We start from the raw sequence: 15,989 nt of genomic DNA on the forward strand, positions 1-15,989 counted from the left end.
TTAGTTCCTCCTACACTCCTGGACACCCCCACTTTTCTGACTTTTTCCAAAGTAGAGGTGTAAAAACACCCTGCTGAAACGAGGGGGTTTCATGGCCCTTTAACTCCTGTCAGCTACAGTTCATGTGTTCATATAAACTGTGTCGCTCACATGCTGCAGAGAAGTGTCACAGTGAGTCTTGCTGACAGCGGCTTGGTAAATGCATTGGTCAAGGCTCGCAAAGTTGTCGGTCATTTTAATTATAATAATATTACAAATAAATAAAGGTATTATCATTATTATAACACTATTATTATTATACACATTTATTTAAATGAATAACATAAATCCATCAGTGATATAAGATCTTATAAAAAAATCTTTTGCATGAATTTTAATTTCACATGAGAAATCTAGAGAACACAAAATATAAATGTATAGAATTATCTCTGACTCTGATAGCAGTGAAATAATGATAACCCACTTCCAGCCCAAATAAACCTTAAATTTGGTCTTTGTTCACCAGCAGGTCATATTGTGCTGAGACAAGCACAATTTCAGTTCTCATAAAACTTGTTTATGGAACAGTCATTTTATTTTATATCGAAATAAGTCTTTATTTTAGGATTTTTTTTCTTTATTGGATAGGAAGAATAGCCATGGTGACATTCTTGATTACAAAAACTTTTGCTTAAAACATGTTTGTTTGGTTTTTTTTTTGTCATTCTAAAGAGTTTTACACAATTGTTAATGTTATTCCTAAAAACATAATAGTATTGATCAGAGGTATTCTTTTACACTATTCTGTAATGTTTTCTCTTTCATCTCTGTTTTTGGTCACTTTATATTTTAAAGATCCAAAATGTAGTAAGTTTTTAAGGATTTTTTTTTTTTATTCAAAAGCTTAATCCTAATAAGATCAGACCTCATTTCATTTTTAAATATTTTAATTCACAGGAATTAGAAAAAAATAAGAACAAGTTACATTTCTTATCCAATTCTGCCCAAAATTAAAGAGCTTCAGTTTAAAATGATTAATGATGTGTATCCATCAAAATAATGTCTGAGATTAATATTTGATACTGAGGATAACTTTTGTCAATTTTGTGAAAGTCATATTGAAAACACTGAGCATATTTTCTACAATTGCATTTACTCATGTACATGACAGAATGTCTCATGTCAATATCCATGTAAACCCCTTTTTTTTTTTTTTGCTATTAACTAGTTAAATTTGGTAAAACTAAAGAAAAATTGTACACAGCATTACCTGGTTAATAACCTTTTTAGCTTTATAAATCATTTCATTCATAAATTAAGTGCTTCAGTAGTCTGTTGAGTACTGGAATTACAACAAATTACTTATGTTCTCATTCACAATAGTGACACTGGGTTTCCCATACAACAATTTATTTGTAGTAAAGTGGGAGTTTTCACATGAACATATATTTAAAGGCAACCAGTCGTGTACAGACAGTTTAATTGTCTTCATGAAGAAAACTTGTTTCTTTTCTCAAATCAGTCCATAAAAATAAACTTGTAGTGTTCTGAAACCAGTCTTCATTTGTTACCCACAACACATCAAGATTTGATCAAGTCAAAATCTCATAATCTGACACAAATCTCATCTGTCGTAACAGGCAAATGGCATTGTGTAGTCTGAACAGGGCTTTAGGGAGTCTGCTTCAGTTGCTCACAGTCATTGCCTTATGGCAAGTTTACACCGCAGAAGTTTAGGCGGACTTTCATTCGCCAACAAGTTTAGTGAAACTGCAGACAAAAGCCCAAAACTTGAGGCAAATAGTTGTTTGTTCACACGAGTGAAATCCGACTATGTGAATGATCGAAAACACAATCTAAAGCTATACTTTCACCTGGCACCACATCGCACACCTCCTCTGACTGCGCGCACACCTCACGACGCGGACAAGGCTTTTATACTCACCGCATTCTTTGTTGTGATATTCTTTAAAACGACAGGGGGCGGTCAAAAGAATCTGACCATGAAGTCAGATAAATAAACAAAGAAGTAGAAAATTCCCGGAACTACGTCATATCATTACCATCATTCAAGATTTTTAAGCTAATTATTTTTATTGTTTTTATAAGTTATTTTAATTATTATAAGCATTTTTAGAACCATTCAAGAATTTTTTAATCAAACTTTGATGCATCACTTTCTTTTGTTCATATCTCAGACAGTTTTACCTATTGAAGTTTATTAAAATATTAATGACAAGAGAACATGGGCTGCTCTACAAATATATTTTATTATGGCAAAAATAAAAGCAAAAAAGTACACTTACTAAAAAGTACATGTTTTTTTTTTTTTAGATTTAGCCCACTCCACAATTCACACATTACTGTCTGGCTAGTTTCTGTTCTATACTTATGCTAAAATGGTCCAACACTTCTGACCATGATCACCAATAAAGCCTAGAAAAACATGGCATCAGTGTATTGTAAACCAATAGGGTCAAATATTCCTTTCCGGTTATCAAAAAAATAATTTGTTCCTTAATTATAGTTTTAATATTAAATTGTTTTAAATTCAAAACTGTAATGTATTAATCAGTGTAAAACCTACGACTAATGAAAAAACACATTCAGTAATTATGTACCTGGGTCTCTACTTTTGCCATGGCCTCTTTGGCTTTAACAAACATCCCTCAGGTTTTTCCAAACTTTTTAACAAAAACTGTCCTCTTTCCCACGGCTGTTGCAATTTCTAGCCAATAATTATTGGTCATTTGGTGATCTCTATGATCATGGATCATAAGGATGTATGTGCAGATGTACTTTTCAGGCAAAGTCTCAAATGTGGCACCATTGCGTACTGTTCGCCCATAAAGATGTCTTCAGATGCTCTTCAAAGTGATTCATATTCAACTCAAATCAAAATCTGTCGCCGCACGCACTGTTTGCTTGAGTCTCAAAAAAAAAACATACACTCCGCCGGCTGAAATTATGCCACACGCACTCAAAGCAAACCTCCACAAACTCCGCGATGACATCACATTTACTGCATGCACTCAAGCAAACAAGCGGACGCATCAAGTATAAACCAGGCTTAAGAGTGTAGGACAGTGTTCCCTGCATCTCCCTAAACACTTTCTCCTCCCTAATCTTTCTAATTCTATATTCAGAGCCGAAATTTGTTTGAAGTGTGCAATTTGCACAAAATAAAATAATCAGTTCATAATAACTTGAAACACATATAAAGGTATTTAGCTTTTTATGCAGCCTGGTAGAAACTCTCACAACCTGGTACATCTTTACCCCTATTCAGTTATTGAGTTTAAATCTTCAGGTGTTCCAAGGGTTTCATTATCAGTAACTTGATATGTATTCAAGAGTTCACACTTGTTTGACATGCTGTCCTGGGAGAGAGCCCCAAGCTCCGCTGGACAAGGCCTCATTTTCGCTCTCCATTGTGAAGCTTCAGGTGAGTGCTAAGACTTCTTTTACATTTAAAGCCCTTTCCACACTCACTGCATCTAAAACGATCCTCTCCTGAGTGAGTCTTCATGTGTTGCTTCATAGAGTCTTTGCGTGTGAGACTCTTTCCACACTGATCACATGTGAACACTATGGTTCCAGTGTGACCATCCATGTGGTTCATGAAGCTAGCTTTGGTTGTGAAGCTCTTTCCACACTGAGCACATGCAAACGGCTTCTCTTCGGTGTGACTTATCATGTGGTGTTTGAGTGAGCCTTTATATGGGAAACTTTTACCACACTCTGTACATGTGTAAGGGTTCTCTCCAGTGTGAATCCTCATGTGGATGTCAAGGTAGTGCTTTTGAGAAATACTTTTCCCACACTGTGTGCAGGTAAAAATTCTTTCTTCATTGTGAGTTCTCATGTGGATTTTAAGGGTGACATTTTGCTTAAAACTCTTTCCACACTGAGAGCAAGAGTAAGGCTTCTCCCCAGTGTGAATTCTCATGTGTACTGCCAAGTTTCCTGTTTTAGAGAAGCTTTTTCCACAATGTTGGCATGTATACTTCCTCTCCCCAGTGTGAATTCTCTGGTGCGCTGCAAAATTTCCTGCATGATAGAAGCTTTTTCCACACTGTTGGCATGTGTACGGCCTCTCTCCAGTGTGAATTCTCATGTGGTTTTCAAAGCCTTGTATATAACCAAACCTCTTTCCACACTGTTTGCAGGTGTAAGGTTTCTCTTTAGTGTGAACTCTCATGTGAATATCAAGGTTTGACTTTTTACTGAAACTCTTTCTACACCGTGTACAGCTGTAATTACTCATAGACTTGGATTTTTGAGGTCTTCCACGTGATGAAGTCTTTTCAGTCAGTTTGGGTTTTTCATCAGTCGTTATTACTTGGTGTTTCTCAAACTGCTGTTTCTCTTCCATTACATTCAGTTGATGAGTCTCTTCTTTCAACACCATCAGGTCTTTAAATGAAAAAAAGTGAACTTTAGTATGAAGGTTCAAAGCGAGAAGCATGAAATGGATGTTTCACCCAAAAATGAAAATGACCAATTACCATTTACTCTCCATCTTGCAGTTTTAAACATTTCCTTTCTTCTGGAACACAAAGAAAACTAGTTTTTCCACAATATCTTTTTTTTGTGTTCAGCTGAATCAAGAAACTCTTAAGGTTTAAAACCACACGAGGGAGAGTAAATGGTGAGGCTATTTTCATTTCTGCATCAACTATCCCTTTACAGGGTTCCTATAATTAACCCTTTTTTTTAACAAAATGTAAAATAAGTCTTTGGTGTTCCCAGAATGTGTCTGAGGTTTCAGCTCAAAATCAGATCATATACCTTGCAGAATATTTCATTTTGGAGGTCAGAGGAAAACCAAGTTTTTTTGTGCCTGTGGCTGTCAATGCAAATGATCAAATGCACTCGCTCTAGATTATTTGTGTTGTGTTCCCTCATGTACATCTTCCACTCGATTAAAAACATTTGTGACTTGCTTGCAGGTACGCATAATTCACGCTTATATTAGTAAGGCTGCATTATTGTATTTAAATTATGCTATTGCTTCCCAGTACTGGGTTGCAGCTGGAAGGGCATCCGCTGTTTAAAACATATGCTAGATAAGTTGGTGGTTCAATCCGCTGTGGCAACTGCTGATAATTAAAGGTACTGGGCTGAAGGAAAATGAATGAACTTATGCAAATGCTTAGTGCCCCGTTTGCTGTAAACTGAAGTGATAAGATTGCAAGATGACATACTTTGCTACTTGTTTTCATTCATTTGAACTTTTTCCTTTGTTTTCTTGCCTTTGTGCATGTCCTGAGGCTTTGCTTAAGACCTACGTGGTGACAATTTATATACCAGACAATATGCAGAAATGCCATCTAAAAAGGCATTTTTGGATATCTTTTCTGCTGGAGATACTGTTGTCCTAAAAAACTACCACTTGGCGGTTTTATACATTAAAAGTGGTTATCGTTCCATGCCTAAACAGCATAACAATATTTTTAGTAGGGCTGCAACAACAAAACCAATAAAAATCAGTTACTAAAAGCGTTGGCAACAAATTTCATAATCGATTCGTTGTGTCGCGCGACACAGACATTTGAATGTTTAAAAAAAAAAACACTTCAGTTCAGCGTGGAGAGGAGTGAACACAGTCTCTCTCTACTTATCTCTCGCACTGATAATGAGTTCAGCGCCTCAAAGACAGGGATGAGGAGGAAGGGAGATCAGGGTAAATCACTACAAATTATTTTTCAATTTGAAGTGAGGACCATGTTGTTGTCCCTGGTGCTGGTGTTTTACTCATTATCCAGCGTGACAAGCATGACAAGTTAGCTCATCATATCATCACAATTATGCAGTGTTTTAACTGTCTAATGCTTATTTTATATTTTAGACATGCAAATACACACAAGTACTAGCCCTCTACTGCACGGTTTAACCATATGGCAACATGATACTTATGTTCATTTCCCTGCCACTATTTCTTTAAGACCAACATAATTTTTTTGTTTGAAAGAGAATACCTTTGTGTAGCCAATGATGTGCTTTGGTTAAGTCACATGACATCCAGTGTTTTTCTGTAGCGCGATTTCTGACAGACTGGCATTTATTGTGAGTAGTTGCTAAATGCAAATGCAAACGTCAATAAAAACAAAGTATCAAATTATGTTAGATCCACAAAAAAAAATCACCTCCTCATGAAACATCACCTCCAGTAAGATATGATGACATTCACAACTCAAATTTTTTTTTTTATCAAATAATTTTTTTGTAAATCGATCAAATGTGTGTGTTGCCAAATGGCAACACAGTGCAATAGTGGAACATGCAATATTGCAATGGATTAGCTAGGCAGATAAGACATTCATATATGCAAATATGCATTGCAGCTCACTTTATTGTACAGGCTTATTGCACTTAAACTTTTTTAGGTTCGGCTCTCGAATTAGTAAGGTTATGAGTATATATTATTTAAAAAATTTCGCAAAGCCTGCCATGTAGCCTACAATAACAGCAAATTACAAAAAATAATAAGACAAGCCTACTTTAGCGTTGCAAAAAAATAGTATTAATTATCAAAGAAATAATTTCAATATATAATTAAAATAGGAAAAAACAAAAACAAATGGTAACCTGTTTTTATAGCAGGGCCCAATGTGTTCTTATTTTTGATCTGTTAACATTTATTAAAAAGAAAAAAAAAACTAAACAATAAAAACACTACTAAGTGATAATAATAATAATAATTATTATTGTTATTATTATTATTATAAAGCCCTTGCTCTGAAACAATCATACAAACCAGGTGCTGCTCGGAAATGGCCATCTTTGCTCAGCATCAGGTGCACAGCAGCAAGAAACTTGGCAGTAAACTATGACCTTATTTTAATGACAAAATGTCTAAGAATACTGCTAATTTACATTTTTATTTAATTTATACATGTGCAATGAATGTAAGCCTGCTAACTGTGTGTGGTTCAAATGATAGAATATGTAAACTTTGTTTATATATAATTAAATAATAATAATTAAAAGCCTGCGTGTAAGGCTTTTATTTTAAGGGGGACGTCACAAGCTCAGATTTAGTTTAAATCTATACTGGGTTTACTCCCATCATATCTCCAGAATTATATTTGTAAAAAGCCTGTTCTTAACCATGGTCTTCGCTCACAGGATATTTATTTACTCTTTATCCCTAAAGTGCGGACTGAGATGGGAAAAAAGGCTTTTAAGTACGCAGCACCTTTTGCTTGGAATAATCTGCAAACACAGTTGCAGTTCAAAGACTTGATTTCACTACATGCTTTTAAAAAGTTTTAGAAGTTGAAACTGGTTTGTAGATGTTTTGAATAGTTGTCGGTGTGATTCATGTTAAATGTAAATAGTTTTTTGTTTGTTGTCTGTTGGACTCATGTGACTTGTGTACTGCCTAATCTTGGCCAGGACGCTCTTGTAAAAGAGATTTTTAATCTCAATGTGTCTTCCCTGGTAAAATAAAGGTTATAATAATAATAATAATAATAATAGTTGACCAATTAGAGGAAAGTGGCCATTTCAGCACCGCCTACATGTGTAAAATGAATTTTAAAGTTGTTTATCCGTTTTCCTACCTTAAACCAAAAAACGAAAATCCAGCCAAAATGTTGTTTTTTCGTTTTCTTGTGAGCAAAAGAAAAACGGCCATTTTTTTCCTTTCCTTTATTCCGTTTAAAAATGGAAAACAAATGAACAAAACGTACACAGTCCATTCTGCCCCAATTAATAAAGGGATTAAGCCAAAAAGAAAATGAATGAATAAATCAGCGTTTCCATTTAATGACTTAAAAAGAACAAAATCGTCACTTCTTGATTAACTGGCGCCAAATCTCAACAGTAAAAACAGAATTTACTGCGGTAGGAGAAGCTACATGAATCTTTTCTGTGTTTAATAAATGACTTTCACCTCAGAGGACAATGTCAGCACACAATGAACATGTGGTGAAGATTTAGCGCATGTTTTTTCATGCCTATATTTCAAAAGTTATGTGCATCATGATGTTTCCATCAACTGTTTTTTTTTTACGCTCATAGCCTATCCAATATGCACATAAAAATAGGTGGCTGAATATGTAAGGCTAAGTGAGAAATACTGCTTCATTTTAAAAAAAAAAGAAAAGGAGACCGACAGAAACTCAAAACAGAGTAAAGAGAATAAAACCTGCTGACCAGGTTAGGTTCACAGAGTATGTTACCAAGTTACCTCTCTTTCAGAAACAGGCTTGACTTACCCTGCTTTCTCGAATTTCACAAACTTGCCATTTTGATACGCAAATACCAGAGTTTCTCTCATTTCAGGGTTAAAATGCTCTGAGTTTTCACTCAACCTCCTTTCTGAAATGGGGCCCTAATCTCATATGCTATTGTTTTAAAGCTTCAGTTGCCTATTGGAGAAATGACTAGGACTAATAAACGGCTACTTTCTCCACAAAAAAATGTGTTCATGACTATACATACAAAGAAAAATAATTAAATTAGAAAATATGACTTTGCAACAGGGGCAAAGCAGAGGCACAGTAGATAGTGCTGTAGCCTCACCACAAGAAGGTTTGCATGTTCTCCCTGCCTTCCCATGGGTTTCCTTCGGGTGCTCCGGTTTCCCCCACAGTCCAAAAACATGCGGTACAGGTGAATTGGGTAGGCTAAATTGTCCGTAGTATATGAGTGTGTGTATGATTGAGTGTGTGGATATTTCCCAGGGATGGGTTGTGGCTGGAAGGGCATCCGCTGCATAAAAACTTGCTGGATAAGTTGGCAGTTCATTCCGCTGTGGCGACCCCCGATTAATAAAGGGACTAAGCCGACAAGAAAATGAATGAATGATTGACTTTGCAACATCAAGCAGCATTAAGCATGGACCATGTGATGGCCAGTGTGGTGTATGTTTTGTCAATTTAGTTTTGTTTTAAGTTTAAGTTACCGTGCTGCAGTGTCGACGAGGAACGGAGTTTCTGGATGTAGTCCGACAAACTAAAGGGCAGACGTGCCGCCAAGTGGCATCTATTGGTTCCGCCAATCGATACCATTGGCTTAATGGCTTGGAGGGAGAGCTGATCTTTAGTTTAAGTTCATTAATGATTTGCAGTGTTTGTTCAGATTTATATTTAGTTTTGCTTCATTTAGAATTTATTTTACTAATATTTAGATTTGTATTTAGATATTTGACTTAGTTTATTGTTGTTGTCTGTTTTTGTCTCCCCCTTCTTGTTTACTGTGGACTAGTCCCTCTGGTATAAATGTGGTCAGTCTTGTCATTTCAAGGAGTTCTGTTTTTGGTTTATTCATGATTAGTTTGGTTTGAACTCAGTTTTGTTTTCTTTGTTTAGTTTATTGATTTTTCAATTGATTTAATTGTTTCATTTATTTATTTTTTGAGAAATTTTTTGACTTTATTAAAAATAATTATTTTAAAAAATCTACTTTTTGTATGCCCCTTACTATATGTGCTGGCTCAGTCCGTCACAGACCAGTATAAGATTCTGACGGTGTGATAAACTTGACTAAAAATATCATGATTTCTCAGTACTGTGATTACCATTTATAAATATATTCTTTTTAAATGTCTGGTTTAAAAACCTAAACTTTTTTTCCCCTTTGAACACAACATATTTTCACTTGAGAAACTTTGAAAGTATTTTGGAGCAGTAAACATGTCAGGCTAAATAATTCAAATTATTTTTTTTTACTATTTAAAACAGCATCTTTGGATATATTTTCTCCTGGAGACACTGTTGTCTTGAAAATCTTCAATCAAAATGTAAAAAAAAAAAACGTAGGGATGGTACAGCAGAAATAATGGTTTTAAAACTTTTTTTAAACCGCGGTATACCTTGAAAAGTGTCATTGTCCTGTTCCTAATGCCGTCCAATGGCGGCACCTGCTGGTACGTGAAGAATATGGTCAATACTGACAATCTTTACACTCAAATGTTTGCATATCATCAGCATGCTGTAATCCATTTCTTAAACAGCAAAAGTCTTTTTTAGACTAGTTTGTTGGCCAGTTGTAGTCAGTGCAATGCTAAACATTATTGTTCCACTATAAATTGTTAGCTTTGCTTCATGTCGTCCCTCAACAACATCATATAGTTTAGAATACTGTACAATGTTTTATAACAGTTAATTATTTTAGTGTCCATTTCATTCAGCATATTTAATATTGGGCGCATCCAAGCTTTCTGACATAAAGAAATTTTTCAAATGGCCCAGATGGAAAAGATTTTAATTTGCCCTTTCAAAAAATATATATTTTTATTTAATAATACAATAATAAATGAATAATGAAAAAAAAAAAACTATATTTTCGATATTTCTTAACAAAAGCTCTAGTTGTATTGTTTTGTAAATGTTTTTTAAAATAACCTTTAAAAAATTATTTTAAAAAATTTACAAATATTTTGAAAAGTTTTAAAAACTATAATAAAATAAATCTATGCAAGTCGATATCCTCAGCAGTAAATACATGGAGCTTATTTAAACAAAAGTTATTGTGAGAAAAAATAATTAAACTATTATGATAAATAGAGTTTAAACTTTTTATTTAAAAAGGTAATTTTAAGTTTTATTGAGATGGATTGTTGGTGATTTTGGACAAGCTGAGTAGCAAAACATGAATAGAGGAAAATGTAGACTTGTTAAAAAAAATAAAAATAAAGACCTACAACACAATACTTTAGTAAATGTAAGACTTTTTAAGGCCTAAAATTTTTATTAGCCCTGGTAATTAGGTATTATAATAATGATGTAATTCTAACAGTTTAACCGCATAAAGAAGTTGATGAAAAAAGGGAATTGTGATCAACGTGACATATGCAAGTGGAAAGTACTATACCAACACTATCACTGTAATAGCAGATATCTTCTATGATATACTACTATACTGTAGGTCAAATATCGACAGCTCAGTTATAGTCATTCATTTTCTTGTCAGCTTAGTCCCTTTAATATTCCGGATGCCCTTCCAGCTGCAACCTATCTCTGGGAAACATCCACACACACATTCACACACACACACACACTACAGACAATTTAGCCTACCCAGTTCACCTGTACCACATGTCTTTGGACTGTGGGGGAAACCGGAGCACCCGGAGGAAACCCGCGCGAAGGCAGGGAGAACATGCAAACTCCACACAGAAACGCCAGCTGAGCTGAGGTTCGAAACAGCGACCTTCTTGCTGTGAGGCGACAGCACTACCTACTGCGCCACTGCCTCGCCCTCATCTCAGTTAAACTTTTTTAATTTATTGTTTTTATTTATTTATTTTATATAGTACCAGTGCTCAAGGACGCTTTACCAACAGTAGAAGAACAAGGAAAGCAATAACCTTAAGAAGGTAGAGAAAATGGGAGACTAATAATATATAAAATAATGACAAAAAACATGGGAACAAGTAACGAATGAAACTCATTCCTGTTTATCAATGAGTGCTTATGTGAATTTAGGAGAACTAGGCAGCAAACTCGGGGCTGCAAGATGGATTTAATTATAGAGGTAAAGTTGGCTTTATATTCGCACATTCAAACCTTCCCCTTAATATTATAATTTCATAAAATTATTTTTGCAAACTCTAAATAGTGAAATCAAATTAGCAGTCAATGGCTATCTAAGTATAACATTGTTTACAGTCAAATGCTGTGATTTCAAGTTATACTTTCATGCTATAAACAATATAGAGACTCCTAAATGAACGAATGTGTAAAACCAACTTTACCTCTATATGACTGAGTTGGTCTTTGAGAATGAAAACTAACCTGTTTGTTCCTGCAGATCTTCCTGTTTGATTGAGAATGTCTCTTCGATCTTCACATCTTCACTCTCCTCTTTAATAAACGCCATCTTTATAACAGTGTGGAGATCAGTCGCTTCAGCAGGAATTTTTCTCTGTTTGGACACTTTATCCTGTTTAAAACGAATAAAACAATAAAAATGCCCTGTTTAAAAATAGAGGTAAAGTTGGTTTTATATTTACACATTCAGACTTTCCCCTTAATAATATAATTTCATTAAAGTATTATTTGCAAAATCTAAATAGTGAAAACATATAAGCAGCCAATGACTATCAAAGTACAACATTGTTCACAGTCAAATAAACAGTGTTAATGTTGTTTTCAAGTCATACTGGCATGCTAATTCCACTCGAATATTCAAAGTAACATGGTAAACAATATAGAGACATCTAAATGAACGAATGTGTGAATATAAAACCAACTTTATCTCTATTGTTTAAAATAGATAAAAAATGAACAGAAACAAAATAACTTCTCTTCAACACTTGCTTCAACGGTTTCTTTATATGAGAGTAATAAACAAAACGTTTCTTTAAAACACGTATTACACACTTTTCTGTTACTTTATTCAAACAATAGCCCTCGGTTACTGAGAATAAAATAGTACTACGTTGAATAAAGGATTAAAATATTTCCAACAGCAGGAACATAATTTAGCATCGTATAACAAACTAAAACCTTCGAACTTTAACTTTAAATCGATTTATATCTGTGTAAACATTTTAAAACAAACCTTTCTCCAGTTGAATCACAGCGCTGAAGCGGCGGCGCCTGATGACGTCACACGCCAAAATAAAAGTCTTTTCTTGTTTAGCTTTCTTGCCACTTACTTTTGCAGTCTTGACTTATTGATATATTTCTCCCATGGTTTTTACTTTACACTATATCTGCTTTCTCTCACACAAACCTTAAATCTAAACATTTTCTTAACTTTTTTAATCCACTTATGATGACTTGTATGTCTGCAACACATTACTTCCTATTAATATCTGAGTTTTCCCAGAGATGGGTTACGGCTGGAAGGGCATCCGCTGTGTAAAAACTTGCTGGATAAGTTGGCGGTTCATTCCGCTGTGGCGACCCCAGATTAATAAAGGAACTAAGCTGACAAGAAAATGAATAAATAATATCTGAGTCCAAATCTCATCCTTATAATTATAACCTCTTCTTTTCTATTTCTACAACATCATAGGCCTATATAGAGTTTCCTTTTTTCCACATGAATTGTCGTCTCTTGTTATCTGTGTTCCACGTTTCCTGCCATTCTTTAGCAATATCTTCAGTAATAATATTTAATTTACCTTTACTTACAGAAGCATTAAAGCGATAGTTCACATAAAAATCACAATTTTGTCATTTACTCATCCTCTACTTGAGCCAAACCTGTTTGAGTTTCGTCTGCTGAATGCAAATGAAGAGAATACGGAGGCAAAAACAGACATGGTTTAGCTGTTCTCATTTTGGACCTGGCTGCTTTTTTCAACATTTTCTTGCACACAAAATGTTCTTGAAACTCGATTACAATTGAACCACTAAAGTCATATGTCACATGTTTTAAAAATATTTTTGGTTCCTTTTCTGGACTTTGAGCATCTCGGGACTTTTGCTGTCTATGACAGATGAAGGAGCTCTCTGACTTCATCTAAAGTGTCTTCATTTGAGTTCTGAAGATGAGCAAAGTTCTCAGGAGATTAAACAACAGGTAGAGGGACAATCGTTCTTGAGTGCTTAGTGTACACTGTAACACGCCTCCCATCAGTGCTGATATACAGCCTACAGCCACATTGCACTGCTTTTTTAAAATGTATTTATTCATTTTTTTATTGCAATAACAACAGGCCATTACAACAAATAGAAATACAAAAACTGATAGAAGGCTACATCGCACTGCTACTCGTGTGATATTACTCATGTATTCATTTATTTTTATTATTTTTATCAATCAGGGGTCACCATAGTGGAATGAAACGCCAACTTATGCAGCACATGCTTGACACAGCGAATGCTCTTCAAGCTGCTACCCATTACTGGGAAACATGCATACACACTCATTCACACTGCATGCATCCCGCATGTCTATGGACTTTGGGGAAACCAGAGCATCCGAAGGAAACTCACACGAACACGGGAAGAACATGCAAACTCCACACAGAAATGCCAACTGACCCAGCTGAGGCTTGAACCAGCGACCTTCTTGCTGTGAGGCGATCGAGCTACCCACTGCACTTACATGTGTAATTATTTGAGGTAAACTGGTATTAGTGAAGAACTATGCTTACAAATGGTTGTTATTTTTAAAACAGGTCAAAAGGCACGATTCACATGTAGCGATCTGCAGAATCAAGCATGTATTGTTATAGACACTATGCTTATTTGTCTTAAGGAATGTAAGGCAGGTCCTGTTCATGTAATATGTTCATGTAATAGTCTTTCAAGTTGGTATTGGCATGAACAGCTATACATGTTAACGGGTTTCTTATATGTAAAACGGTCCTATTCAGTTAATGGTCAGGCAGCTATTACTAAAGATGATTGCACACAATGATGAGCATTTATTTAAATGAATATGTGACACAGATATTTAAAATTCATTGTTGCAAACACGTTACAGGAGTAAGTGCAGTTGTTGTTTTATGTGATGTTCACCACTGTAATTACATTGAAACAGAAGTCTGAGAAATGCTGTAGTTGGTGTAGATGAAGCAGGTTTATCACATTAAAAGTTCTGCATTTTGTAGATATGAAAGTGAACTCTTGTCATTGAATTATTCTGTATAAACTGCCTATACAATAATTTAACTTGAGATGTAATTATTTTCTGATTATAAATATTTAGATGCATCACAGTATGTGATAGCTTTACTGTGTTAAAAGGAAAAGGTTTTGTCACAGGGTATCTTATATATGCTTTTGTGAATGTCTATGCATATTTGTTTGCACAAACACAAGTGATAAATAGAGGGGAAAACATCTTTAATACATACCAGGTAAATAAGAGGCAAAAAAAGAAAAAGAATTGGCACAGAAACAAGTTACATTTTAATAGTTAAAATCTATAGACATTTTTGTAAAGAAATAATTGATCTGTTAAGAGTGTGTTGACTATTACAAAAGTCAGTAATGAGCAGCATGTGCTTTAAGAGAAATAAAGGCCTCTAAACTCACATAGAGAACAAGTTCAGTGATAAATACATAACTAAAACATTGCTAATAATTAGCTCATGTCAATATATCATAACATGAATAAAACTTCACTGTGAAATTTAGAAATTGTTTCTTTCAACGAATGATAATATATCACAGTTTAATAGTATAAATCTTCTATAACTATTATATAAGTGAATGTAGTTGTGTGTATTGAGAAATCGGTATGAATTGAGTCTTCAATGCTCATTTGCATCTTTAAACAAATACTTCAGCCAAGAAACTCTGAGAAGCTTCTGCAAAAACAACACACAACTCTTGCATTACCTTTTAACCAGGCTTGGGAAAAAATTAATTGAAATGTGTTACATATCATAAGTGTATCAACATTAACTACAAAATGCAGCAGCCAAAATAAAAAAAAAGCTTTCATCAATAGTACTATAAAACAATAGCAGCTAAACAAATGAAGATGGCTAAAGTCAACTTATTTTCCCAATACATCATTATTTCTCTGTAAAACTGGTTTGTAAAGCTGCTGAACTTCCCATCCCCCACTGTATGTGTCTTGAGTCTTCACTGCTCCCCATTGCTCATTTGCATCTTTATACCAGCATTAATGGAGGCCAATTGAGTCTTATCCAATCACATTCCAGATCCAGTAGCTCAGCAGGGTTGCATCTATATATTCTGGGTTCCTAAAAGAATCTTCATTGGCTTATTTTGCTATAAGAAAACAACTTTGGAGGACAAACTACGATTGTAGATTCCTACATTGGGATTATTACTAACAACAACATACAAAGAAAAACCTTGCCTTTTCTCATCCCACTTCTTCATTGAAGACTGAAAAGGTAAGTTGCACATTCTGAATTTACACTCAAATAATATCTAAATGCTCACTTATAAATTGTAAAATCTAAACAACGTTGCACTGTTCAACGTTGTATTAAGTTCTTCAGTCATTTTAAAAAGCTTCTTTACAACTGTTTAGTTTTTTTGTTTGTTTATTTGGTTATAAATAAGTTTCAACCTATTACATATATAGGTTGGAACCTGGCAGGCAATTTTGTAGAATTTGAT

At 34.5% G+C, this 15,989-nt stretch overlaps 3 protein-coding genes across 6 annotated transcripts in view; 1 reads left to right on the plus strand and 2 right to left on the minus strand.

The window, feature by feature from the left end:
• The window catches only part of LOC137487288 (uncharacterized), a 372,332-nt gene that overhangs the window by 239,994 nt on the left and 116,349 nt on the right, over positions 1–15,989 (plus strand). The gene's annotated exons all lie outside the window — the stretch shown is intronic.
• Positions 1–15,989, minus strand: part of LOC147845203 (uncharacterized) — a 449,333-nt gene that overhangs the window by 13,359 nt on the left and 419,985 nt on the right. The window lies entirely within an intron of this gene.
• LOC101885668 (uncharacterized) lies at positions 1,373–12,570 on the minus strand. Of its 4 annotated transcripts, none has more exons than XR_015484164.2 (5): positions 12,496–12,570; positions 11,727–11,874; positions 4,488–4,525; positions 2,296–4,395; positions 1,373–1,911 (listed from the first exon to the last, which is right to left on the minus strand). XR_015484164.2 is itself a non-coding variant. In XM_087250300.2 (3 exons), exons 2-3 carry the CDS (start codon positions 11,809–11,811, stop codon positions 3,395–3,397), a joined length of 1,086 nt encoding a protein of 361 aa, XP_087106426.1. In that variant the 5' UTR covers positions 11,812–11,874; positions 12,496–12,570; the 3' UTR covers positions 1,373–3,394. The 4 variants fall into 4 exon arrangements, 1 of the variants encoding a protein (XP_087106426.1); XR_015484165.2 differs by having other exon boundaries at positions 4,488–4,528; XR_015484163.2 differs by lacking the exon at positions 4,488–4,525.

The sequence above is a fragment of the Danio rerio genome, chromosome 4, assembly GCF_052040795.2.
Source record: "Danio rerio strain M-AB ecotype USA chromosome 4, GRCz13ab, whole genome shotgun sequence".
NCBI classification, from domain to species: Eukaryota; Metazoa; Chordata; class Actinopteri; order Cypriniformes; family Danionidae; genus Danio; species Danio rerio.

What these genes read in the sequence shown, in the direction of transcription:
- LOC101885668 (XM_087250300.2), bottom strand. Translation starts at nt 11,811, where the DNA reads ATGGCGTTTATTAAAGAGGAGAGTGAAGATGTGAAGATCGAAGAGACA. An exon ending in AGATCTGCAGGAACAAACAG is followed by an intron (nt 4,396 to 11,726) that starts GTTAGTTTTCAT and finishes TTTCATTTAAAG; the next exon opens with ACCTGATGGTGTTGAAAGAA.